Genomic DNA, 18,895 nt, shown 5'->3' with positions numbered 1-18,895 from the left:
TGGAACTATCCACTGCCTATCATAAGACGTCCAAACCTGTTACCAGTACACTAAATAACTCGCTCATTAAAATTGAGGTACAGTTGGCTTCCGTAACGCCTTCACCACATCACAGCGATGTGGCTTGGAAAATTAGTACCAGAGATGACAGGCCACCCTCAAGAGTGTTCCCCTCTTCACAGGGTCTCGCATCTCTAGCGCTTGCACCGGGTGCCCAAGGCCACGCAGCCGTCCCATCTCTGCATGCGAAAAGTTATCGAAAAGCATCGTTAGGAGAAGGGCCTCTGGCGTGGACACGGCCCAAATATCAGTAGATTGAATGACTGGCGAAACTGTAATTAGATATACTGCGCGACTTTTCTATATTTCAGGATTTTCGAGGAGATAGTCTGCGTGTTTGATAAATCTGATAATACGAAACATCTGGGTTCGATATAACAGGACTTAACTATGTAAAGCAAGTGGGGGTAAACTACGTAAAGACCTCACGAAAAAATAAAAGTATTACGAATGTAACATGCTCACAGGTTGTTCAAGGTAACTATACAGCTGAGGCGCTGAGAGCTCTGAAATAAACGGAGGCAACAGCTACGTCCATATTATTTCTGAGGCCACACTTCAGAAGTGTGTTGGACACCATCAACCGCAGTAAAGCCTCCGACGCATCTTCCACGCAGCAGCGGCCCGGCCACAGTCATCGCCACGCTGGCTTCTTTCCACGTTCGTCCTCTACTTGGCGCTTTCCTCATGCGCGCTGCGCAGTCCTATTGTCATCCAAAAATTGGCTTCAGCTAGAAGCTGGTGAGTCCGGCGGTGAAGGCCACTGTAGCTATCTTGAGGAGCAGCGAGAAAAGTTCGCTTTATATTCATACCTTGGTTCCGAGTATAATGGGAGGTGCGTTCTGAAGCCAATGAAATGAGGAAAAAAACTTGTGTTATATTCATGTAAATTCAGTACTTCTCCTGAATAAGGATGTGCAACCCGCCAGCGTCAATTGACAGGAAGTATATTTGCTTTGCTCTGCTGCCAAATGTTGGCATTTGCGATTTTGGTTCTGAAAATATACTCTACTGGTTGGCCATTAAACAGCGCATGGGTGGTAGGAACAGGCAGGAGAACTGAGTGACATGAGCTAGGAAAGTTCTTCGCAACTTTAAAGGCAAAAATTTACTACAATTGAGCATGAAAATTGGACCCGCATATTTTCAGCACACTGGATGCAGCCATTGGAAGCTTATTGCTAGCAAGGCTGTAAAAAGCTTGCAACGTTTAAGCACTTATCAATGAACCAAATTCGGAAATTAAAAGCAATGCCACAGAGAGAGAGGAAAAAACCTTAAAAACAAAGAAAAGCCAGCTTTCGTGAGAGGTCATTCAGGGGCTACTTGAGGCCGTGAGGACAGAAAGGCGCTTTATTTTGCCTGTAAAATTGCTGCAGAGCCACAGGGAGGATGAAAAGGTCTATGGACTTGTGAATCCAGCTTCTGACCTGTTGTCCCTGTCTCGGGATGGACGCCAGCACAATGTGTATTCTGTTGCTTTTTAGCATTCGTGGCAGTCAAGTTCGTGGCATCTAGAAAAAAATTCTTGACTCGCACAGACTAACACGAAGCACTGTCTTTGAGCTGAGCTCTGTCTTTGCTTCCAGCCGATCATCCCACAGTCCTGGCACAGTCTTGTTCACGCGTTGTACTCGACAGACCGTGAGGGATCTGTAGGGAAGAGTCGTTGGCACTGGGTCATCAGGCGCTTGAGAGCCTGCCAATAGAGACAGAAAAGACGGGAAGACTGTAAACGCTAGTGACCACATTGGGCAAGTAACACACTGCACCCCGTATATACTGCTGCAAAATTTTGTACCGTTTGTTAACGCTGAAGCCCACCGGCATGTGGCTTTATCAAGACTTTGCTTGTGATGCGAGATACGACTTGATTGTCTTGAATGATAACACCTAGGTGGAACTGATTCGATGTTGTTCGAGACTGTTGTGGTTATTTGCAAGCTGCATCTCGAAAGTTTGTTGTCAACTTCAAATTGCAGCCTAGAGCAGCTGGCATTCTGTTGAACGACCACCAAGCACATTTGTTGCCATCGCCATCGCTGAGTTGTTCAGTTCTTTGTGCGTGCAGGTCAGCCCAATAAAGAGTTTCTTTTGGGAAGCCTTTCACTCCACTGCGTGACAATATAAATGACATAACGACATAATGTGTCAGTCCTCTACCCGTGAACAATACCATGCAAGGCGTGACAGTGCGGTTATGTTTCTTGGTTTGGTTAAATATGCCTAGAGAAAAGGCAAAAACACATAGCTGGAATAGTATGTTCACCCAGAGCTTGCAGCGCTCAGAAGATGGGAAGCGAAAGCCAAATCCTTTGTCACAGACAAAGGATTTGGGCATAAACTAAGCCGAGTTTGGTTAGGCTTGGCTTTTGCTGCCAGTGCAACTTGGCTCTTACACAGGCAGTGATGGCTGCCATCACCTTAAAAATACCTCCAGCACCACTGGCGTGGGCTCTTGCCTCTGGCATTACTGTAGAAACGCGTGTAAGGGCCGCAGTTTTTTTTCCAGATCTGAGGGCCAATTTTAGGGGTGCGACCCATACATGCAATTTTCCAAAAAAAAACTTTTTTTTAAAGTGAAAACACGCCAATCGGGAAATCAGCGGCATTTATTCTACGTTCAATCGCTCCGAGCTGGTGTTCTGCTCTGGTGTACGCTCATCCTACAATAAGTCATGTAGCACACCCGCTATCAATGCGTATCCGTTGTTCCACGCTTTCGTCGCTTGGCAGTGCAGCTCTTCTTCTAGTTCGGGGAAACTTGTAAGGCTTGCCTCGGAAAGCGTGCTTTTTGCAGCTTGTGTTCCTCAATCCATCCTTTTGGTTGCACCATCGTCGGACGCACTTCTCGGCCACGTCGAATTTCCTGCCCGCCGCACGCTTGCCATGTTCAACAACAAACTCCCAGCTGTGTAGCTATATTAAGGTGCTTGCCCATCATGCTAAAGCTAAAATGCTCGGCGGCAGCATGTGAAATCCACAACTACGGTAACCTTAGTTCGACCAGTTCTAGAATATGGATCAAATGTTTGGGACCCGCACACTCGTGGCAACATAGACAAGCTCGAATCTGTACAAAAGAAAGCAGCTAGGTTTATATACCGATCATATAGCTGGCGTACTTCCGCGAGTACTCTAGTAAAAAAGGCAGGTTTAGACAATTTACAAAAACGGCGTCAGTATGATCGATTAAAATACATGCACTTGCTGTTTCATGATAAACTAGGTACTACTACTGAAGGCCGTACTACTGAAGCATTTATGAATGCTGTCAGAATGCGGTCAGATAGTAATTGATGATTACGGAGTGTTCTTGAGATTTTTTTTTTTTTGGTTTCTGCACGCAACTTTCCTTCATCTATTTTTGCTTGTGAGTGCATCTCATTTGTTGAAGGCAGCGTGTTGTGCCTTGATCCGTTTTGCGCATGTCACTTATGTTTCTTTTTTTTTTTCTTCTCCCGCTCCTGCTTACAGCCTCACCTAGAGGCTAGCAGTACTGTGTAAATAAAATAAAATAAAATAAAAATAAAAAACCACAACTCCTGTGCCTTTGACAACCACAAAACGCTGGAGCTGGTGATACTGATGCCGATATGGATAGTGAGAAGCGGCGGGAACTCGCGGCGGAGGAACAAGTTGACAATGACGGTTATGAGTTGTGGCCTCTGGCATTATCTGTGGGTGGCACCTGAAAGCTCCTGTGTAGCCCACCCTGGAAACAGGGTGCGGCTCATACACAGGTGCGGCCCTTACATGCGTTTATGCGGTACATCCGTTGTGTTATTTCAAACAGAATACTGACAAGGAAGGAAGGCCACCAATGATGTTTTGGTGATACTCTGTCATATAAATTCAAAACCACTGGATTTTACACGGTTACATTAGTGCTTTAAATGGTGTTGGAATCACTGGGCTCTTGGAGAATCCCTCATTCAATCTTTCTTCCCCATAAAATGAGACAGTTCTTTGTATGACGTATCCGCCAATGCAACCAAGCTGCCCCAGCATGAGTGAACAAATCTGAACTGCAAAATGATTTCGCCAGCCGTTTCTACGTGCTGACATACTGAGATATAGCAGCCATGGATACTTCAGTCGCGAATATCGGCCATGTATGAACACATATTCATGTGAGAGGGCTATATCTTATGACCTAGTGCGAATTTATAGCAGATGAAAAGTGCTTGCATTTAAAAAGAGCTGAAGGACAATATCCAGCACATGAAAAAAATGGTAGGGTTTTAACGTAGTGGAACCAAGCAGGACTTCTGAAAGCACTTGATTAGCTGTGAGCATTCCTTCTCAGTTTCTTTTCCTTGCTACGTGTGCATCTCGTTAGGGCGCGTTGCCTGAAGAGCTGGTTTGTATTTCACAAGGACACGTTGCGATTCGGCGCCAATGGCTTTCGCGCATTGGGCCTCCTTCACTCTCCCCCTCCTGGAGGAGGGGAAGGGTGTCGGTTCTGCACATTTACGGAGCAGCTGCGCAAGGCCTCCGCCGCTGGCGCTCCGTCAAAGGTTGAGACTTCACACTTCTCGGGTCTTTCAGCTTTGCTTGAGAAGTAGTGCTTTCACGCTAAAACAACAAAAAAACAAAAACAAACAAACACTTACCTGAATAAACTTGCGTTGCGTTTCATCATTCAGGACATCTGAGGTGTTGGTCAGGGAAAGAACACTTGTCTGCTGAGATGATGAAACCTTCAGAGACCCTGACATTAATTTTAATGAGGAACTACTAGCTAGCTGCTGCCAACAACGTGGCAACAAAGAGCCTAATGTGATGTTTAGATGACCAACACTGACCTAAGGACCAACAAACTACAAGTAGAATGCAGTAACAAAATCAGTAGGAAATGCAAATTTTTGTTGAATGCAAAAATGTTGTAGCAAGAGGTGACAACACTGTTCAGACGTAGCTAAGTGAATAAGCATGTCCGGTAATTAGTACTTCCTGATCAAGATGCATCTGCTCCAGTCTGGCTATGTCATATTCACGAACTCTATGGTGCAAAGCCACCTATGGCGCCATTTACTTAAAATACGATTCAAACACTGATAGAAAGTAAGTCTAGAATGAAAGATTACCTTTCATGGATGCCAGATGTGCAAATTACAGAAATTTTAGATTGAAATATGCAATACTATTTTGCCAAGAACAGGGCTAAGGCTAATGGGTAGAAAAGCATAACCATCAAGTAACTGCCTTGACTCCCAAAATGCTTCTCTACACTAGAATTGATTTATGATTCTCAGACAACTGCATTTCCTGTTCCTAGGAATGGTCTCTGAGAAATGACAATGCCAAAAGTTATAAACCTTGTGATTTTGGGCGCTTTTCGTTGTGATGCACGAATAACAGAGTGCAAAATATGCAGTGCCTTAAAACAAGAAAAGAAACGCTGCTGTGATGATGTCATGCAGCTGGCCCAATCATGGTGTCTGAATTTGTAACATAATGACTGATGTGACTGAGCCGTACCACTCTGGCACAAAGTGCCAATTCTAGTGCTCAATTTTGCCAGCTGAAATGACAGCTTTGCATTCCATACAAATGGGGAAACAACTGGAAGAGGCCCAATTAGTATACGACCAGACTGAAGTAATGGGACGCTCAGGAATTGAGCTAATAAGGATCCGTTTAACTTGCAGCTGCACTAACATTGATCTCATGTTTTTCTCTTTCACGTTGCTGCAAATGAAAAACGACCACGAAAGCTGACAGAACGACGGCTGGGCAGGTATTCCATGGATTCGGAAGTTGGGAATAAAATTTAACCAAAAAGTCTGCTGCATGCCTTACACAATAAAAGTTATGCAAGCCTAGACCAAACAACATGGTCATGCAGAAAACACGAAAGAAATTAACAGTTGGAAGTCTGCACCTGGCATAGGAGAAATAATGGTCACGTTAACTGCTGCCCCCCCCCCCCCCCCCCCCCCCACGCACGCGCGCGCGCACACACACGCACGCGCACACACACACACACACACACACACACACACACACACACACACACACACGCACACACGCACGCACGCACACACGCACCCCCCCTTTAACATCTCCCAATACCACTTATGCAGTGGATAGAAAGAAATTATTTGAAAGGTCACAGGACATGGGACAAAATACTTCAGAGCCAAGGATACGGGCAATGTTCTGGGAGAAGATCTTCTCACGTCCCGTTCGGGCGTGAATGCCCACCATGGTGACACCGATGGGCCATGGGGCATTGCCAATGGCCATCTGCAGGTACGCATCGTTGGCCTGCAATGTCACCACCATCACAAGCATGCTCACAACAACTATCAATAACCATGGTCTGGAGGGGGAAAACACAGGCAAAAACCGCTGTTTGTGTACCAAGTAAATGACTAAAGAGAAGCAAGGAACAAACTTTCCTTGCTATTTGGTGCTGTGCCTGCCAAGTTCATAAGTAATTTTGAAACAGCAGACATGCCAACTTAGACAAAACAACACTTCTAATACATATTTGTAATTACTGATATGAACACAGCAGTATATTATTACCTGATGTATGATTAGTGGCAAATTTGCTTGGCTGCCTTTTTAACTGGGTTATCGAGCTATGTGTGGCTTCATTCAGCAGCATAATACCATAATGCTCTGCATCTGTATTGTCTTTTCTACTTTCACTTTTTTTGTTGTGAAATTCTTAATTCCTGAGCCCTGCTGTGTCACTGCGGTCTTGTCAAGAAACAGAGGTGGTACATCAACTATCAAATCATGCCACGATCTTCAGCAGCAGCATTTGGGTTTGGGGAGAAGGTTTGTAAAATAGCCACATGCTGTCTTAATTGCAGGAGAGTGCAATACGCTGAAAGAACGTGCAATCTGTCAAGCAGTGTCTAGATGTTTGAGATCTTGAATGACAACAGAATACTTCTTCTCAACTGAATCACATTTTATTAAGAAATGTGATATTTGGCACATATAAATGTTCGTTTACTGCCAGTACGCGATGATAATACGGTTCATGCACCCTAGGATTTCTCTTGCATGCTTGCATCATCAAATAAATGTGCCATGTTCTGGAAGCAAATACAATCACCGTTTTGTGTTCTATTAATGACTACCTTAACTGTTACACTGCTGCACAATTAAACTGAACTTCTTATGCGCATCCGGTTGTGTGCAAACTATTTGTTACATTATTGTTGTTCGGGTGAGTTCCATGAATCTGCACTGGTGGTTAGCCAAAGCCTGGATTTCCAAAAGAAAACATTTTTTTCACCTCAACTTCGCAGCCATGTATACAGTGCTTCCTTTGCAACACTGTCAAGTTGTGACAGCCTAAGTTGAACCCTGCTTTTCAGCTTTCTGAAAAGCTTCCACTCCTCAGTAAATGAAAACTGATTTTTGGGGAAAGCAAGTGGCACAGTATCTGTCTCACATATCGGTGGACACCTGAACCCCCCCTTAAGGAAAGGGTGAAAGGAGGGAGTGAAAGAAGTAGTGGAGGGCTGGGGACAATTTCGACCACCTGCGGTTGTTTAACATGCACTGACCTCCCATAGTACAGGGGGCTCTAGCATTTCGCTTCCATCAAAATGCTACTGCTGTGGCCGGGATTGAATGCATTTTTTTCGGGTTAGCAGCCAAGCACCATAACCACTGAGCCACTACGGCGGCTACAGCACACTTTGTGGACAAGAACATATACTAGCAGTGCTGCTCAATGCTTACCAAACAAGCACTCCCTATCCTTTACAGAAATGCTACAAGTTCAGTACAACCTTTGTCCGTAAAGACTGATTTATTTTCTTCTTTAGAAATGATTCCCCAAAACAAATGTTGTTACGTATGTGTAGCGCCATCTTTTCAGGCTAACCTGAGCTATTAATGTTAATTGCTGTGGCAGATGCTGGATGGCACTACATGTAAAAAAAAAGATATGTTGTCACTAGTCATCTGCGCATTCTACTGTGACTGAATGTGGAGAGATGAACGTCCACCTCGAACAGTGTGTAAACATAAAATTCTGTGTGAAGCTTGGCAAGACAGCCACACAGACGTAGGAGCTCCTTCGTGACGCTTACGGCAACGAGACATTGTCGCGGGCGCGAGTTTTCGAGCGGCACAAGACATTCGTTTTGCGGAGAACATCGGTGGAAGATGACACAAGGCAAGGGCGCCCTTCAAACTCACGGAATGAAAACAACGTGGCTCGGATCAGGGAAATCGTACAGCAAGACTGTACCATTACAGTCCGCATGCTAGCAGGTCCTCTCGACAACATGCCACCAAATTTACTTGGGGAAACGAAAGCTGCATGCCAGACTTGTGCCGCACTCCCACACACAGGACCAGACGGACACGCGGGCATCAGTGAGCGCTGATTTGCTCTCCGAGGCACAGAAGGATGCTGCATTCGTCGACAGCATCATTGCAGAAGACAAAACACGGTGTTTTCAATACGATCCTCAAAGAAGAGGCAGAGCGCCTAATGGCGGTCGACAAGCTCTCCGGCGTCGAGAAAGGTCCGGCGGCAGAAGACCAATAACAAAGACGATGCTGATAGTTTTTTCCGATGCCAGAGGTGTCATACACCACGAGTTCGTCCCACAAGGGCAGATGGTGAATAAGGAGTTTTATACCCGCGTGCTCCAACACATGCGCGATGCACTGCGACGCCGTCGCCCTGATTTATGGGCATCTGGACAATGTAGCCTTCTCCATGATAATGCAAAGCCACACACTGCTCTCAGCGTGACAAAATTTCTCTTCAAGCACAGCATTACTGTACTTCCCTATCCGCCATACTTGCGTGACCTCTCCCCATGTGATTTTTTCCTGTTTCCTTGTGTGAAGAGAGCCCTAAAAGGTCGCTGGATGGGGAGCATGGAGGCTATTCAAGACGCCATGACAAAGAAGCTGACAGCCCTGCCAAAAGACGCGTTTTCCAACTGTTTCCAGGACCTCAAGAAGCGTTGGAAGCTGTGTATACAGTCACCGACCGATTTTTCGGACTCGAAGAGACCCGAAAAATGGTCCGAATAATCGAACAGCCCGAAAAATCCGTGAGGTACAAAAAAATCACTTTATTGAGATGAAATTGGCTTAAAAATGTCACTGATTTTACCTCGCAGCAAAATTCTCTTGCTGGCGACGATTTGCGCCTGTATTTGCGCCAAAGTTGTGCTTTCACTGTACACGCCAGACAGCAAGGTCACCGCATTTAGTTGAAATACTTCCCACGCTTCCTTGACGGACCCGGCGGGGCCATGTTGTCCACAACCTGAGTGTGCACCACACCGTTCGTCAAACACATAAGATAAGGCACTTTACGCTCAAAGCGGCAGAACCGCCGGACGCAATCACAAAACGGTGAACGGATGTAACTTCGTGAAGACTGAGCGCCACTCGGTCGATGCGGTCAGAGAAACCCAAGGGACGAAACGGCGAATGGCGAACGTATGAGACCCGCCGCGGTGGCTCAGTGGTCAGGGCGCTCGGCTACTGATCCGGAGTTCCCGGGTTGGAACCCGACCGTGGTGGCCACGTTTCGATGGAGGCCAAACGCAAAGGCGCCCGTGTGCTGTGCGATGTCAGTGCACGTTAAAGATCCCTAGTGGTCGAAATTATTCCGGAGCCCTCCATTCCGGCACTTCTCTCTTCCTTTCTTCTCTCAGCCCCTCCCTTCCCGCCGAGATGTGAGATAGCTCCTGCACAATTTCCTTCCCCTAGCAACCAATTTTCAACGTATGGCACAAGCGATAACTGCCCACGACAACGTCAGCGACAAAAGCAAGTTGACGGCAATGAGAATCGGGCTGCCACCTCGAAGAGTCAGAGATCGCAGAGACCTCTACTGGCAACAATGAGGTACCGAAAGTATGTCAAGCCAATACAACTGCAGGGTAAATCCACCTCATTCCAAGATGGCTGATTTTGGCCTGCAAGCGACTGAAATTAGTCCGAAAAATTGAACTTTTGGACTTTTGAAGTCCGAAATATCCGTCGCGAATATGTATGTGCTTCTATGGGGTGACTGACGGTGCCTCAATGAGGACCGAAATATCCTACAAGTCTGAATTATTGGAGTCCGAATTACCCGTCAGCTACTATAGACTGCAAGGGAGACTATTTCGAAGGGGTGCTGCGCAAATAATTTCAATGTTAAATGCATTTTTTTAATGAACTCAGTCTCGGAACTTTACGGACAAAGGTTCTATATGATAGTAATGATGCTGCTGCTGCCATTCCTCGTGAAATTTAAAAGCACATAATACTAGCACGCCTTACTTACTCAGATGTCGAAATAGTGCTACTGTGATACATATTGAAAACGCGTGGAATATATAGACAAGAACAATGTGAAAATCTCAAGATGCACACCAAGAGCACAAAAGATGCAGCTCTGGTTATGCACACCACTTCATCTGCGTGTGTTCTTATTTAGCTGGCTCTGCCAACTAAACCAACAAGTCATACTTCTGCAAAGTAGTCTCACTTTCTAATAACCTCAACTGGTGCTGCCTTGAAGCCAACCTGGCACAGTTACCGCATGCTGTTGGAACAATGCTGTCCGTTTCGACAAAGCAGAGCAGAGGTGAGGCCACTGACGTACCCTGACATACTCGCGGAGCAGCATGTTCTTGACGATGCGCACCAGGTGCTCTAGGATGTCCTCGGGGATGGTGTTCTTGCGCAGGCGCTTGAACAGGGGCCGCAGGTACGATTGCGTCTGGCCGTATGTGGCCGACGCCAGTTTGCCCCGCATGGACGTTTTGTCCGCCTCGGGCCGCGCGTTGAGCCGCTCGCCCCACAGCTGCAGGATGAACTATGGCAATCAAAGGGGCACCACAGGATGGGGAAAGAAAAGGGATGAGCTACCCTCGCTGTCTGTCTACCAAGCAATGCTCACCCGTCAAGCAGTCTAACTTGGCTTATGGAAACATCATGAGTCATGGAAAGAGAAAACAGTGTCAAATTTTCAGCTGAAAATAGTAAACACGTGAGTCAAGGTAGAATTGAACCTAAGGGTGGCCAAGTTCGCATGTTTTCGTGATTTCCTAAGTATCACAGATACCACGAGTCGAGGACACATATAGGCAGGACATATAGGACATATAGGCAGGCACACGTCCTATGTCTCTAGGTCTGTGCGGTACTTTGCAAATTGCGGATGCTGAAGCACAAAATTCAGGGCAATGATAGTGCTGGGCCAGCTTCAGTGGAATGTGAATGCTGCTTTCTTTCATATAAACCATACGGGTTGGTGGTCCAAGTTCTTATCAAATCAATATTATTTAAACTCACTCTTTATTGCAAAGCCATGGCTGTATGCAGTTGGCGCAACAGCCGCTGTTGACACTTGACCTGACACACTAAGGGTTGTAGGCAGTTCCATTGCCCTCTGTTCGCGCTGCTGCTGAGACTGCTCTTATTCAACGAGTGAATGCTCAATGTCGCAGACTCTAGGTAAACCAGCAATCAGTGAAGGCATTCACCAAGAATACAGGTTTCCCATACATGATAATTCAAAATGTGATCTTAAGGGTGCACACAGTGTAAGAAACTTTTTTCTTTTTTGCTGCAAATCAAATCTCATTCACCTGGCAACAATATCCACAAAATGGGAAACAACAAAAGTGCTGAGCACTGGCCAGCAGTCACACACACAAGCACACCCTCCTTTGCTCCACACAGCCTCCCCACACTGGTGCCACGCAGAAAACTATACGACTGCAAAAGCGCTCAAGAGACACAAAGACAACGAAAGACGAACACACGGTGCACTTACACAATCAACTAGCCTAAACCTTGCCACCTTCATGCAGAAAAGTGGTTCACAAAATCAGCTAGACAGAGTTGACCCAGAAATCCAGCACATGGTGAGATTTCAGTTGTGTCAGTCATAGTGATAAGGTCCTCCTAGCAGTCGCAAAACAGTCTAGATTAACCCTAACTTTCAAGATGGAAGTGTTCTTCCAAATGCAGCCCATAAATAGGCTCCCAAAGCATGCTTCATAATTCTAGTTGGCTAAATATGTGCAGAGGCAGTTGCAGGCAGCTGATGACCGTTTTTATCAAGAAAAATGTGTCTTAACAAACACAACCGTAAAAGCTGAAAAAAAAAAAATAATCACAAGGGTTTATTTACAGAAAGAAGACACCTCTAGAAAGATCGTTGAAATAGGGAAAGTACTATAGTTGGACTGTAAAAATATTACAAAGCAGCTTAAACCAAGCTAAATTACGTCCACTCTATGAAAAAGCTGTGATGTTCAGCAAAACACAGAATCTTCTGTGCAAAAGAGACAGAGATAAAGAAAGAAATACTATGCAGTCAGGTGTAGTCTCGTGAGGTTTAAAGTTTGTGTAGGTATGAGCCAACTAACCTGACGTACCCAAAAGATGAGATGCTGAGATAAGCTTTGCATACTACTTATATCTCTCCTTGGCACAGACCTGGCACTCACTACTTCATGCACTTTCTGACACAAGGTGATGTTTTAGCACCAATGCATCTAGCAGACATGGGAATAAATATCAGACTAGATGCACCTGGAAGGTGGACTAACTAGCAGTGTTTTTTCCCATTTTTCAATTTTTATAGTGAGTGTATTTATCAGTTTTTCTTCGTCTTTTTTGGCTCTGCCACACCAAGAGGCAGTGGCGACCCATTATAAATGGTCAGCATCAGCATCAGCAAGGTTTTTCAAAAATTTTGGAAAGATGAGCCTCGCAAAGCTATATTCTACTAACTGCACCAAGCTACTTGCAAGGACCAACCATGTTTCAAGTCCAGGTACAGTTGCGCTCAGTACGACCTGCCACATGCAAGATGCGTTCTGAGCTTTCGTCATGAAACAGTGAGACCGTTATGGCAGTACAAAGTTATGCACCTGCTAGCTGTCACATCAGCTGGCAGGGCTTTTTGCAATGTTTATCAATCTGCAGACCCCAACTAAAGTTGCTGCGAGCATGTTGAAACTCGCGCTGAGCGCGGCTGTACAAGAGCTTCAGCAATTACAGCTTGGTTTGGACAGAGAGGCGACAAAGGACCTTTTGACACTAAGCCCAAAAGAGAATACTGAGAGCAGGACTGCTGCCATCTCACCTTGAGTGCAGTGAGGATCATCTCGGCATCCTTCCCCTTGTTTCTGCGTTCACCGAGTTCCTGTGCTATGTTCTGCGAGGAAGAAGAGAGATATTGACAGAGAGACAAAGGAAACCGAGCACCCAGAGTGGAAGTGTGGGCATCAGTGGCTGATGAATGATACAGATGATCACACTCATATAACTGCTTCATTACTATACAACTAAATGACCACAGTAGGGATTTGAAAACAAGGCATTTACATCATGACACGATACTAGTTTGCAAGAAGCCATGCTCGAAATCAATTGTCCACATGGTGCTGTCAACGTCATCAAAAGCTGTATCTAAAACAGTAACAGGTGCATAGGATATAGCATACTTGCATGCTTACTGTACTGAAAGCAATTAATAGCAGACGGACTTGAAAGAATGCAAAAAAACAACTTTAATATAGCTTTGTCAACAATTACAAGAACTAGCAAGGCAAGAGTAAACTGCAAGAATCTTGCTGAAGACTCAGCCAATAAGAGTTGTTGATCACGCGAAAGGTGTGACTGCTACTGTCCGACGTCAAGCTCGAGGCGGCCTACCAATTATATACTTTTGAACACATAGCCATAATTTCCAGAAAGCACTGGAAATATATTCAGCAATAAAAGGTTTACTGCCTGGTCTACTTATTTTAAGCAGTGCTTATTGAGATGGCAGGAGGAGAAATACAGACCACACAGGACAAACACTGGACTCAAATCAGCTTGCATGCGACTAAACAAATGTACACCACTTAATTTATGTGCAAGTGCAAATGCAATGTTCGTTAAGAGGGGGAGCAACTGCGCAAAGCTCTGCAAAGGTGCCACAGCTGAACGAACTGTGTGGCCCAGTAACACACCTGGATGTCCTCGAGGGTGGTGCCCTCAACCTCAACCTTGACATCGTGCACCGACTTGCCATCCTCAGTCTTGCCCTGTGACTTGAGAATCTCGTCCAGGTAGATCTGGTCCACCTTCTCCATTGCTTCCTGCATGAGCGAAATGTATTGTAATGGTGTTCAGCTAGATCAGACACTTTCTTTTTGGGTACTTCAGTCATTACCGCTGACTCATTTCATTCTCAATGGGTGGCACAAACATGTTCATTGGTGCACGCCCTTGAACAGAGGATGCAAACCATAGGCAGCAGCAGAAGGTGAGGGTGTACATGCTCTGGGCACAGCTACCTCTTTGCAAGCATGTTTGGAAAACAGCAGACATAACATGTATACCTGGATGGCAGCAGCAGTGTGGGCAGGGGTAATCGCAAGTTCCATTTTATCACCTGTGGATTTATATCATCAACCAATGATGTTCTAGTGAGCCAAATTAAAATGCAAACAGTGCTCCACATTATTATCCGACTGCATAGTATGACGAAAATGTGCAACTGGTTCATGAAAAAATATTTTGCTGGACCCTGAGAGTAGGAACAAGAATTACGATTGGTGTTTGTTAGAGCACAGTGCAAAAGGGAAAAAAGAATGTGTTTTGTTTGGAGGCAGTGCTTTTGTAAGATTCCAGCCAGATAATACATGACTGCCACTTTGAGAAACTCCAGCGGGCTCACTGGAGATGCCTAGACCAAGGGTTCTCAAACTGGGTTGGGCGGAACCCTTGGGTTCCTTGTGGAGTGATTTTTGGAGTCCCCGAGCACCTGGATCCATGCATGTATCAACCCCCAGTTTAATTCCCCACTTTATATTGGGGCCAACCGAACTGTATATGCTTACAGCACATTGTCCAGTGCAATGACTATAAAACTGCTCTGCCATACTAATGACAGGCCATACAGCCAGTCATTATTGGCAGAATTTTGGCATTTTTTTTACAGTCTTTGCAGGCTCTTATTTTTTTTTTGCATACAAATTAGATGAAAAAGAAGGCGAACCAAGACATGCGAGTGCCGAAACAATTGCTGTCAGACGTGCACCCATTATGACTCCTTTGTTCGAAAAGCAGACATGAATATAAATATTACATGTGCTATGTTTTCCGATCTGCTCTGCTCAGTTTTGATGACATAGCAAAAGCATCTATGGAGCTGCACGTACTTCAATGTGATCCTGCACACTTGGAACATTGCCGAGGCCAGGTTCATTTCTTAGTTGCAGCCATTCAGAGCTACAGGCATGAACTGCATGGTGCAAAGCACAGAGCACTTCCTTTGCTTGAGACACGGCAGGTCCCAATTTATATGCTTTGCCAGCCAGACAAATAGAAAACAAAAAAAAAAACCTGCAAAGAAGCCTTCATTGTTCCCTTGCTGGTTTGATTTAAATAGTTTTTACTATTATTTTTGCAAAACACTGCCTTCAAATTAGTATGACACACAAGTTCGTAACTGAAATATACTGGCTCATTCACATTCCAAGAGTGAATGCAGCCTCCTACATTATGTACAGTGATGTAAATAAAGTTCTATTCTATTCTATTCTACTTCACAACTCTCTTCAAGTGAGATGCCGGTGAGCGCAATGCTTGCTAGATTAAAGTCACTGTATGCACCTACTGAATGAATGCACCTCTAGCTCAAAGAATCCATCAAATAGAATGCACTCCTAACTATGTCTAATACATGTAACGTAATTTGTGCTTTTTCCACTAACCTGGAAGTCGTTGCGAAGACCTCGATCGACTTCTGGCTCCAGGATCTCCAGACGTCGAAGTCGGTGAAAGGCTTCTGTTTCTGTCTCGCCGAACAGCAGTATCGGCTCTGAACGGTCTCGAAGGCGCCTGATCACCTACCGAGAGTGCAGGGCATCACAAGATCTCAGCAAAGTTTAAGGTATTCGCCCAGAAAGACAATAAGAAAGGGCTATTAGAGGTAGGATAAGAGGGACACAGGGGTTGCTCAGTACAGCTTGAAACAGTTTATTCCTATGACAAAAATAAAGGACAACATTTACTGATTACAAGATAAGATACACAGTGAGAATGTAGTGATAAATTATCATCTCAAATTTATATCCTGTTGGGCCTGTAACCATTAGTCTAAATACATCTCAAGCCTCGGCAGTCCCCTGAATGTACACACAAAATGTGGAAGCTGTAGATCCAACAGTTCTTCCCTTAGGATTCTTCTCCAAGCTCTCTGCTATGGGCCTCTGGGCCTACATAAACTTGAAACAAAGTTTCACGTGTATATCTAATTAAAATACATGCAAGACAGAATGTGCATTTAAATCAAAATAAGACTATCTCTTAGAAAAGCACAAGAGACTTGGAACCTGTTTGGCTACTGGGAGCACAAATCCGGTTTAGACAAATTAACCAACTTCGGAGACTACTCACAGCACCCCCTCGTTTCACACGTTTTGAAAAGCTGACTACGTGGGAGCGCAGTGAGTGCTCTCTGACTTCCAATGGCACTTTGGTCACAGGACTGGCGCGTTTTTTTAAGAATTCCATAAAAAACAAATGTGCATTACAATGTATATGGGGCCTGACGAATACACAGCCTGCCTTTCCACTGCATTGAACCAGTTCAAAGAGAAAGTGGACGGCACACGCACCTCTTTTCTGGGCAGCACACGCTCATCTTCCTGTTTCTTCTTGAGGAGGCTGGCCACTGAAGGCGATGCCGATGACTGCAGCAGCAGACAAAGGTAAGGTCAAGAATGCCGCTAGTTCCCGAGAGCTTTTGCAGAGTACTAGAGAGAGCATGCAAGAGCCAAATTAAAAGCCAGTGTTTATCTTCTTTTGTTGAAGAAATGTGGCAGAAGGTCCTTCAGCAGGTGGTTTGTACTGCAGCTAGAACGTTTCTATTCTGGAATGTCGTCTTTCTAAATGTACATACGTTGCAAAAATTTACATTCACCCAGGGCCAAGTACCAGACGACAACTGGGCTAACGACTGTTTAGTAAAATGCTGTTCCGCCACTGGGTCAATTAAGGTGATCTTTTGTTTTTAATTCTTCCCTTCAATTCTTCAACCATACCAACCCTGCAGGGAGACCTTGTGCAATTCTCAGAGACATGTCACATGAAGACGCCCGCTAACAGTACAATTTGTTAAGTGAGCACTTCGCTAACAAGGCATCGAAGATACTGCATGTGCCTTGGCCCACAGTGAGAGGGCTTTATAGTTGATCTTGGGTGCTGCAAAATGCTGCTTGAAATCACGGAGCAATCAGAACAAAACTTTGGGCCAAAGGACACATTTTCGTACTCACACTAACGATAGAATTCAAAACCAATGCTGATGTTTAAGCAACAGGCAGTGAGAGGAAACAAGCTATGCGAAAATGCACGTATCCGCACAAAAATATCAGCGGACGTCCCTGAGCACACTAGGTCTTAAATTGCGCAGTTCAAAAGTTTGTGAATCCAAATGACCATCATGCGGCGACTTGTGAGTGCAAATGTCCGGCCGCTCTGTGGCGCCATCAAGGTACAGAAAAGGCCTCGATGGTTACGGCTAAGTGTGGATTGCAGAGACATATGCCAAAGCGCGCTCACCTCGTCATCGCTCTCGTCCTGATGCTTGGCTCTGCGCCGCAGTTCGTACTCTTCATTGGTCTGCTTGATGAGTTCCTCCCGCTTGAAGAACTTTCTCTGGGGCCCCTGCAAGGTCAACAGAATACATGTTGCAGATCCTGCCTCGCTATAACAGCAGCCAGTTCATGGAATCATTATTCAAGAATTCACTCTGTAGTTCACAATCTCGGCGCTTGCATTCCACTTTTACCATTAGCGCTACAATACGCTTGTTTATTATTACGCCCTGAATATTTAAACATAGTACAGAAGGCAGAATCCAGAGAAGACACACAAGCAAACCACGCAATGCGACAACATCAAAGGGCAACCCAGGAAAGTTGTTGCAAAGTTGTGAAATCTTAGCAGCTAACAGCTGTCACCTGGCTGGCGTTAAATGCAAAGAGACCCATACCACTGTAACTGCATGACTGCCGACTTTACATCAACGATCAGCCGCGTTTGAAACGCAACGACGTCAGTAGTCAACGTGATCAAGCAACCGCGGACAGCTGAACTTGAATTCTTGGTGTCGCAGTATCTGCCTTCTCTCTTGGAGTCGAGCCCTCTATGTCTTACCGATAAATACTGGCCTGCCTGTGGAAATATACTGTCACGATGCTAACTTGGGGCTACAGTGACAACAGTTAAGAGCTCGGCTGCCCGTTGGTCACGCACCCACGATCACATTTGCAATTGGCTCACCACCCTTACACATAACTGAAAACGAAATATCAAGCAGAATATTAAATGTGAAAAATGCACACGAATGTGAAAAACGTGAGCGAACTTCTGTGGAATACGACGGCTATCCGTAATCGCGATAGTTGCGAACGGTTGAATACTCACGACGAGCTTCCTGTTTTCCAGCTCTTTACGCTTCCGTTCGATTTCTGCTTTAAGGACATCCATTCCTGAACAACTCTACCAATAGGCGAGCTACCGTTGACGATGCAGAGTATGTGCAACCACAAATACGCTCGATTTGAACATCGTCAACAAAACTAGTAGCATAACCCGCTGGGCGCAGCCATGATAGTTGCCAGGCGCAAAACGTGGCCGCACTGGTCACGGCCGCCCTTGGCCATGAGACGTAAATAGAAGCAGATTCTAAACGGTAGCTTAAGTATGCAGAAGACGGGCGCACGCGTTTTCTGAAAGCAATGGCTCTTCTGATTTGCATGCACTGGCACCCTTTTGCCCCTCCCTGTAGGCATCCACAGTAGCGGTACCTTTCGAACTGTGACGC

General features: G+C 45.3%; 1 protein-coding gene across 1 annotated transcript; it reads right to left on the bottom strand.

Annotated features, from left to right (window-relative positions):
* Nucleotides 1–1,391: 1,391 nt before the first annotated feature.
* Nucleotides 1,392–18,686, bottom strand: Prp18 (pre-mRNA processing factor 18). Its single transcript, XM_077640774.1, has 10 exons — nt 18,496–18,686; nt 17,629–17,733; nt 16,683–16,757; nt 15,777–15,911; nt 14,028–14,156; nt 13,154–13,225; nt 10,658–10,870; nt 6,216–6,333; nt 4,677–4,714; nt 1,392–1,759 (listed from the first exon to the last, which is right to left on the bottom strand). Exons 1-10 carry the CDS (start codon nt 18,556–18,558, stop codon nt 1,682–1,684), a joined length of 1,026 nt encoding a protein of 341 aa, XP_077496900.1. The 5' UTR covers nt 18,559–18,686; the 3' UTR covers nt 1,392–1,681.
* Nucleotides 18,687–18,895: the final 209 nt, after the last annotated feature.

The sequence above is a fragment of the Amblyomma americanum genome, chromosome 10 (assembly GCF_052857255.1).
Source record: "Amblyomma americanum isolate KBUSLIRL-KWMA chromosome 10, ASM5285725v1, whole genome shotgun sequence".
Lineage (NCBI taxonomy): Eukaryota > Metazoa > Arthropoda > Arachnida > Ixodida > Ixodidae > Amblyomma > Amblyomma americanum.
The sequence above is the reverse complement of the archived record's forward strand: the minus strand, read 5'-3'. Positions and strand labels throughout refer to the sequence as shown.

Excerpts from the sequence above, each read along its gene's own strand:
- Prp18 (XM_077640774.1), bottom strand. The coding sequence starts at position 18,558 with ATGGATGTCCTTAAAGCAGAAATCGAACGGAAGCGTAAAGAGCTGGAA. Across the intron at positions 14,157-15,776 it reads GTCTTCGCAACGACTTCCAG|GAAGCAATGGAGAAGGTGGA; the intron begins GTTAGTGGAAAA and ends TCGCTCATGCAG. Across the intron at positions 6,334-10,657 it reads TGCTCCGCGAGTATGTCAGG|GCCAACGATGCGTACCTGCA; the intron begins GTACGTCAGTGG and ends GTGACATTGCAG.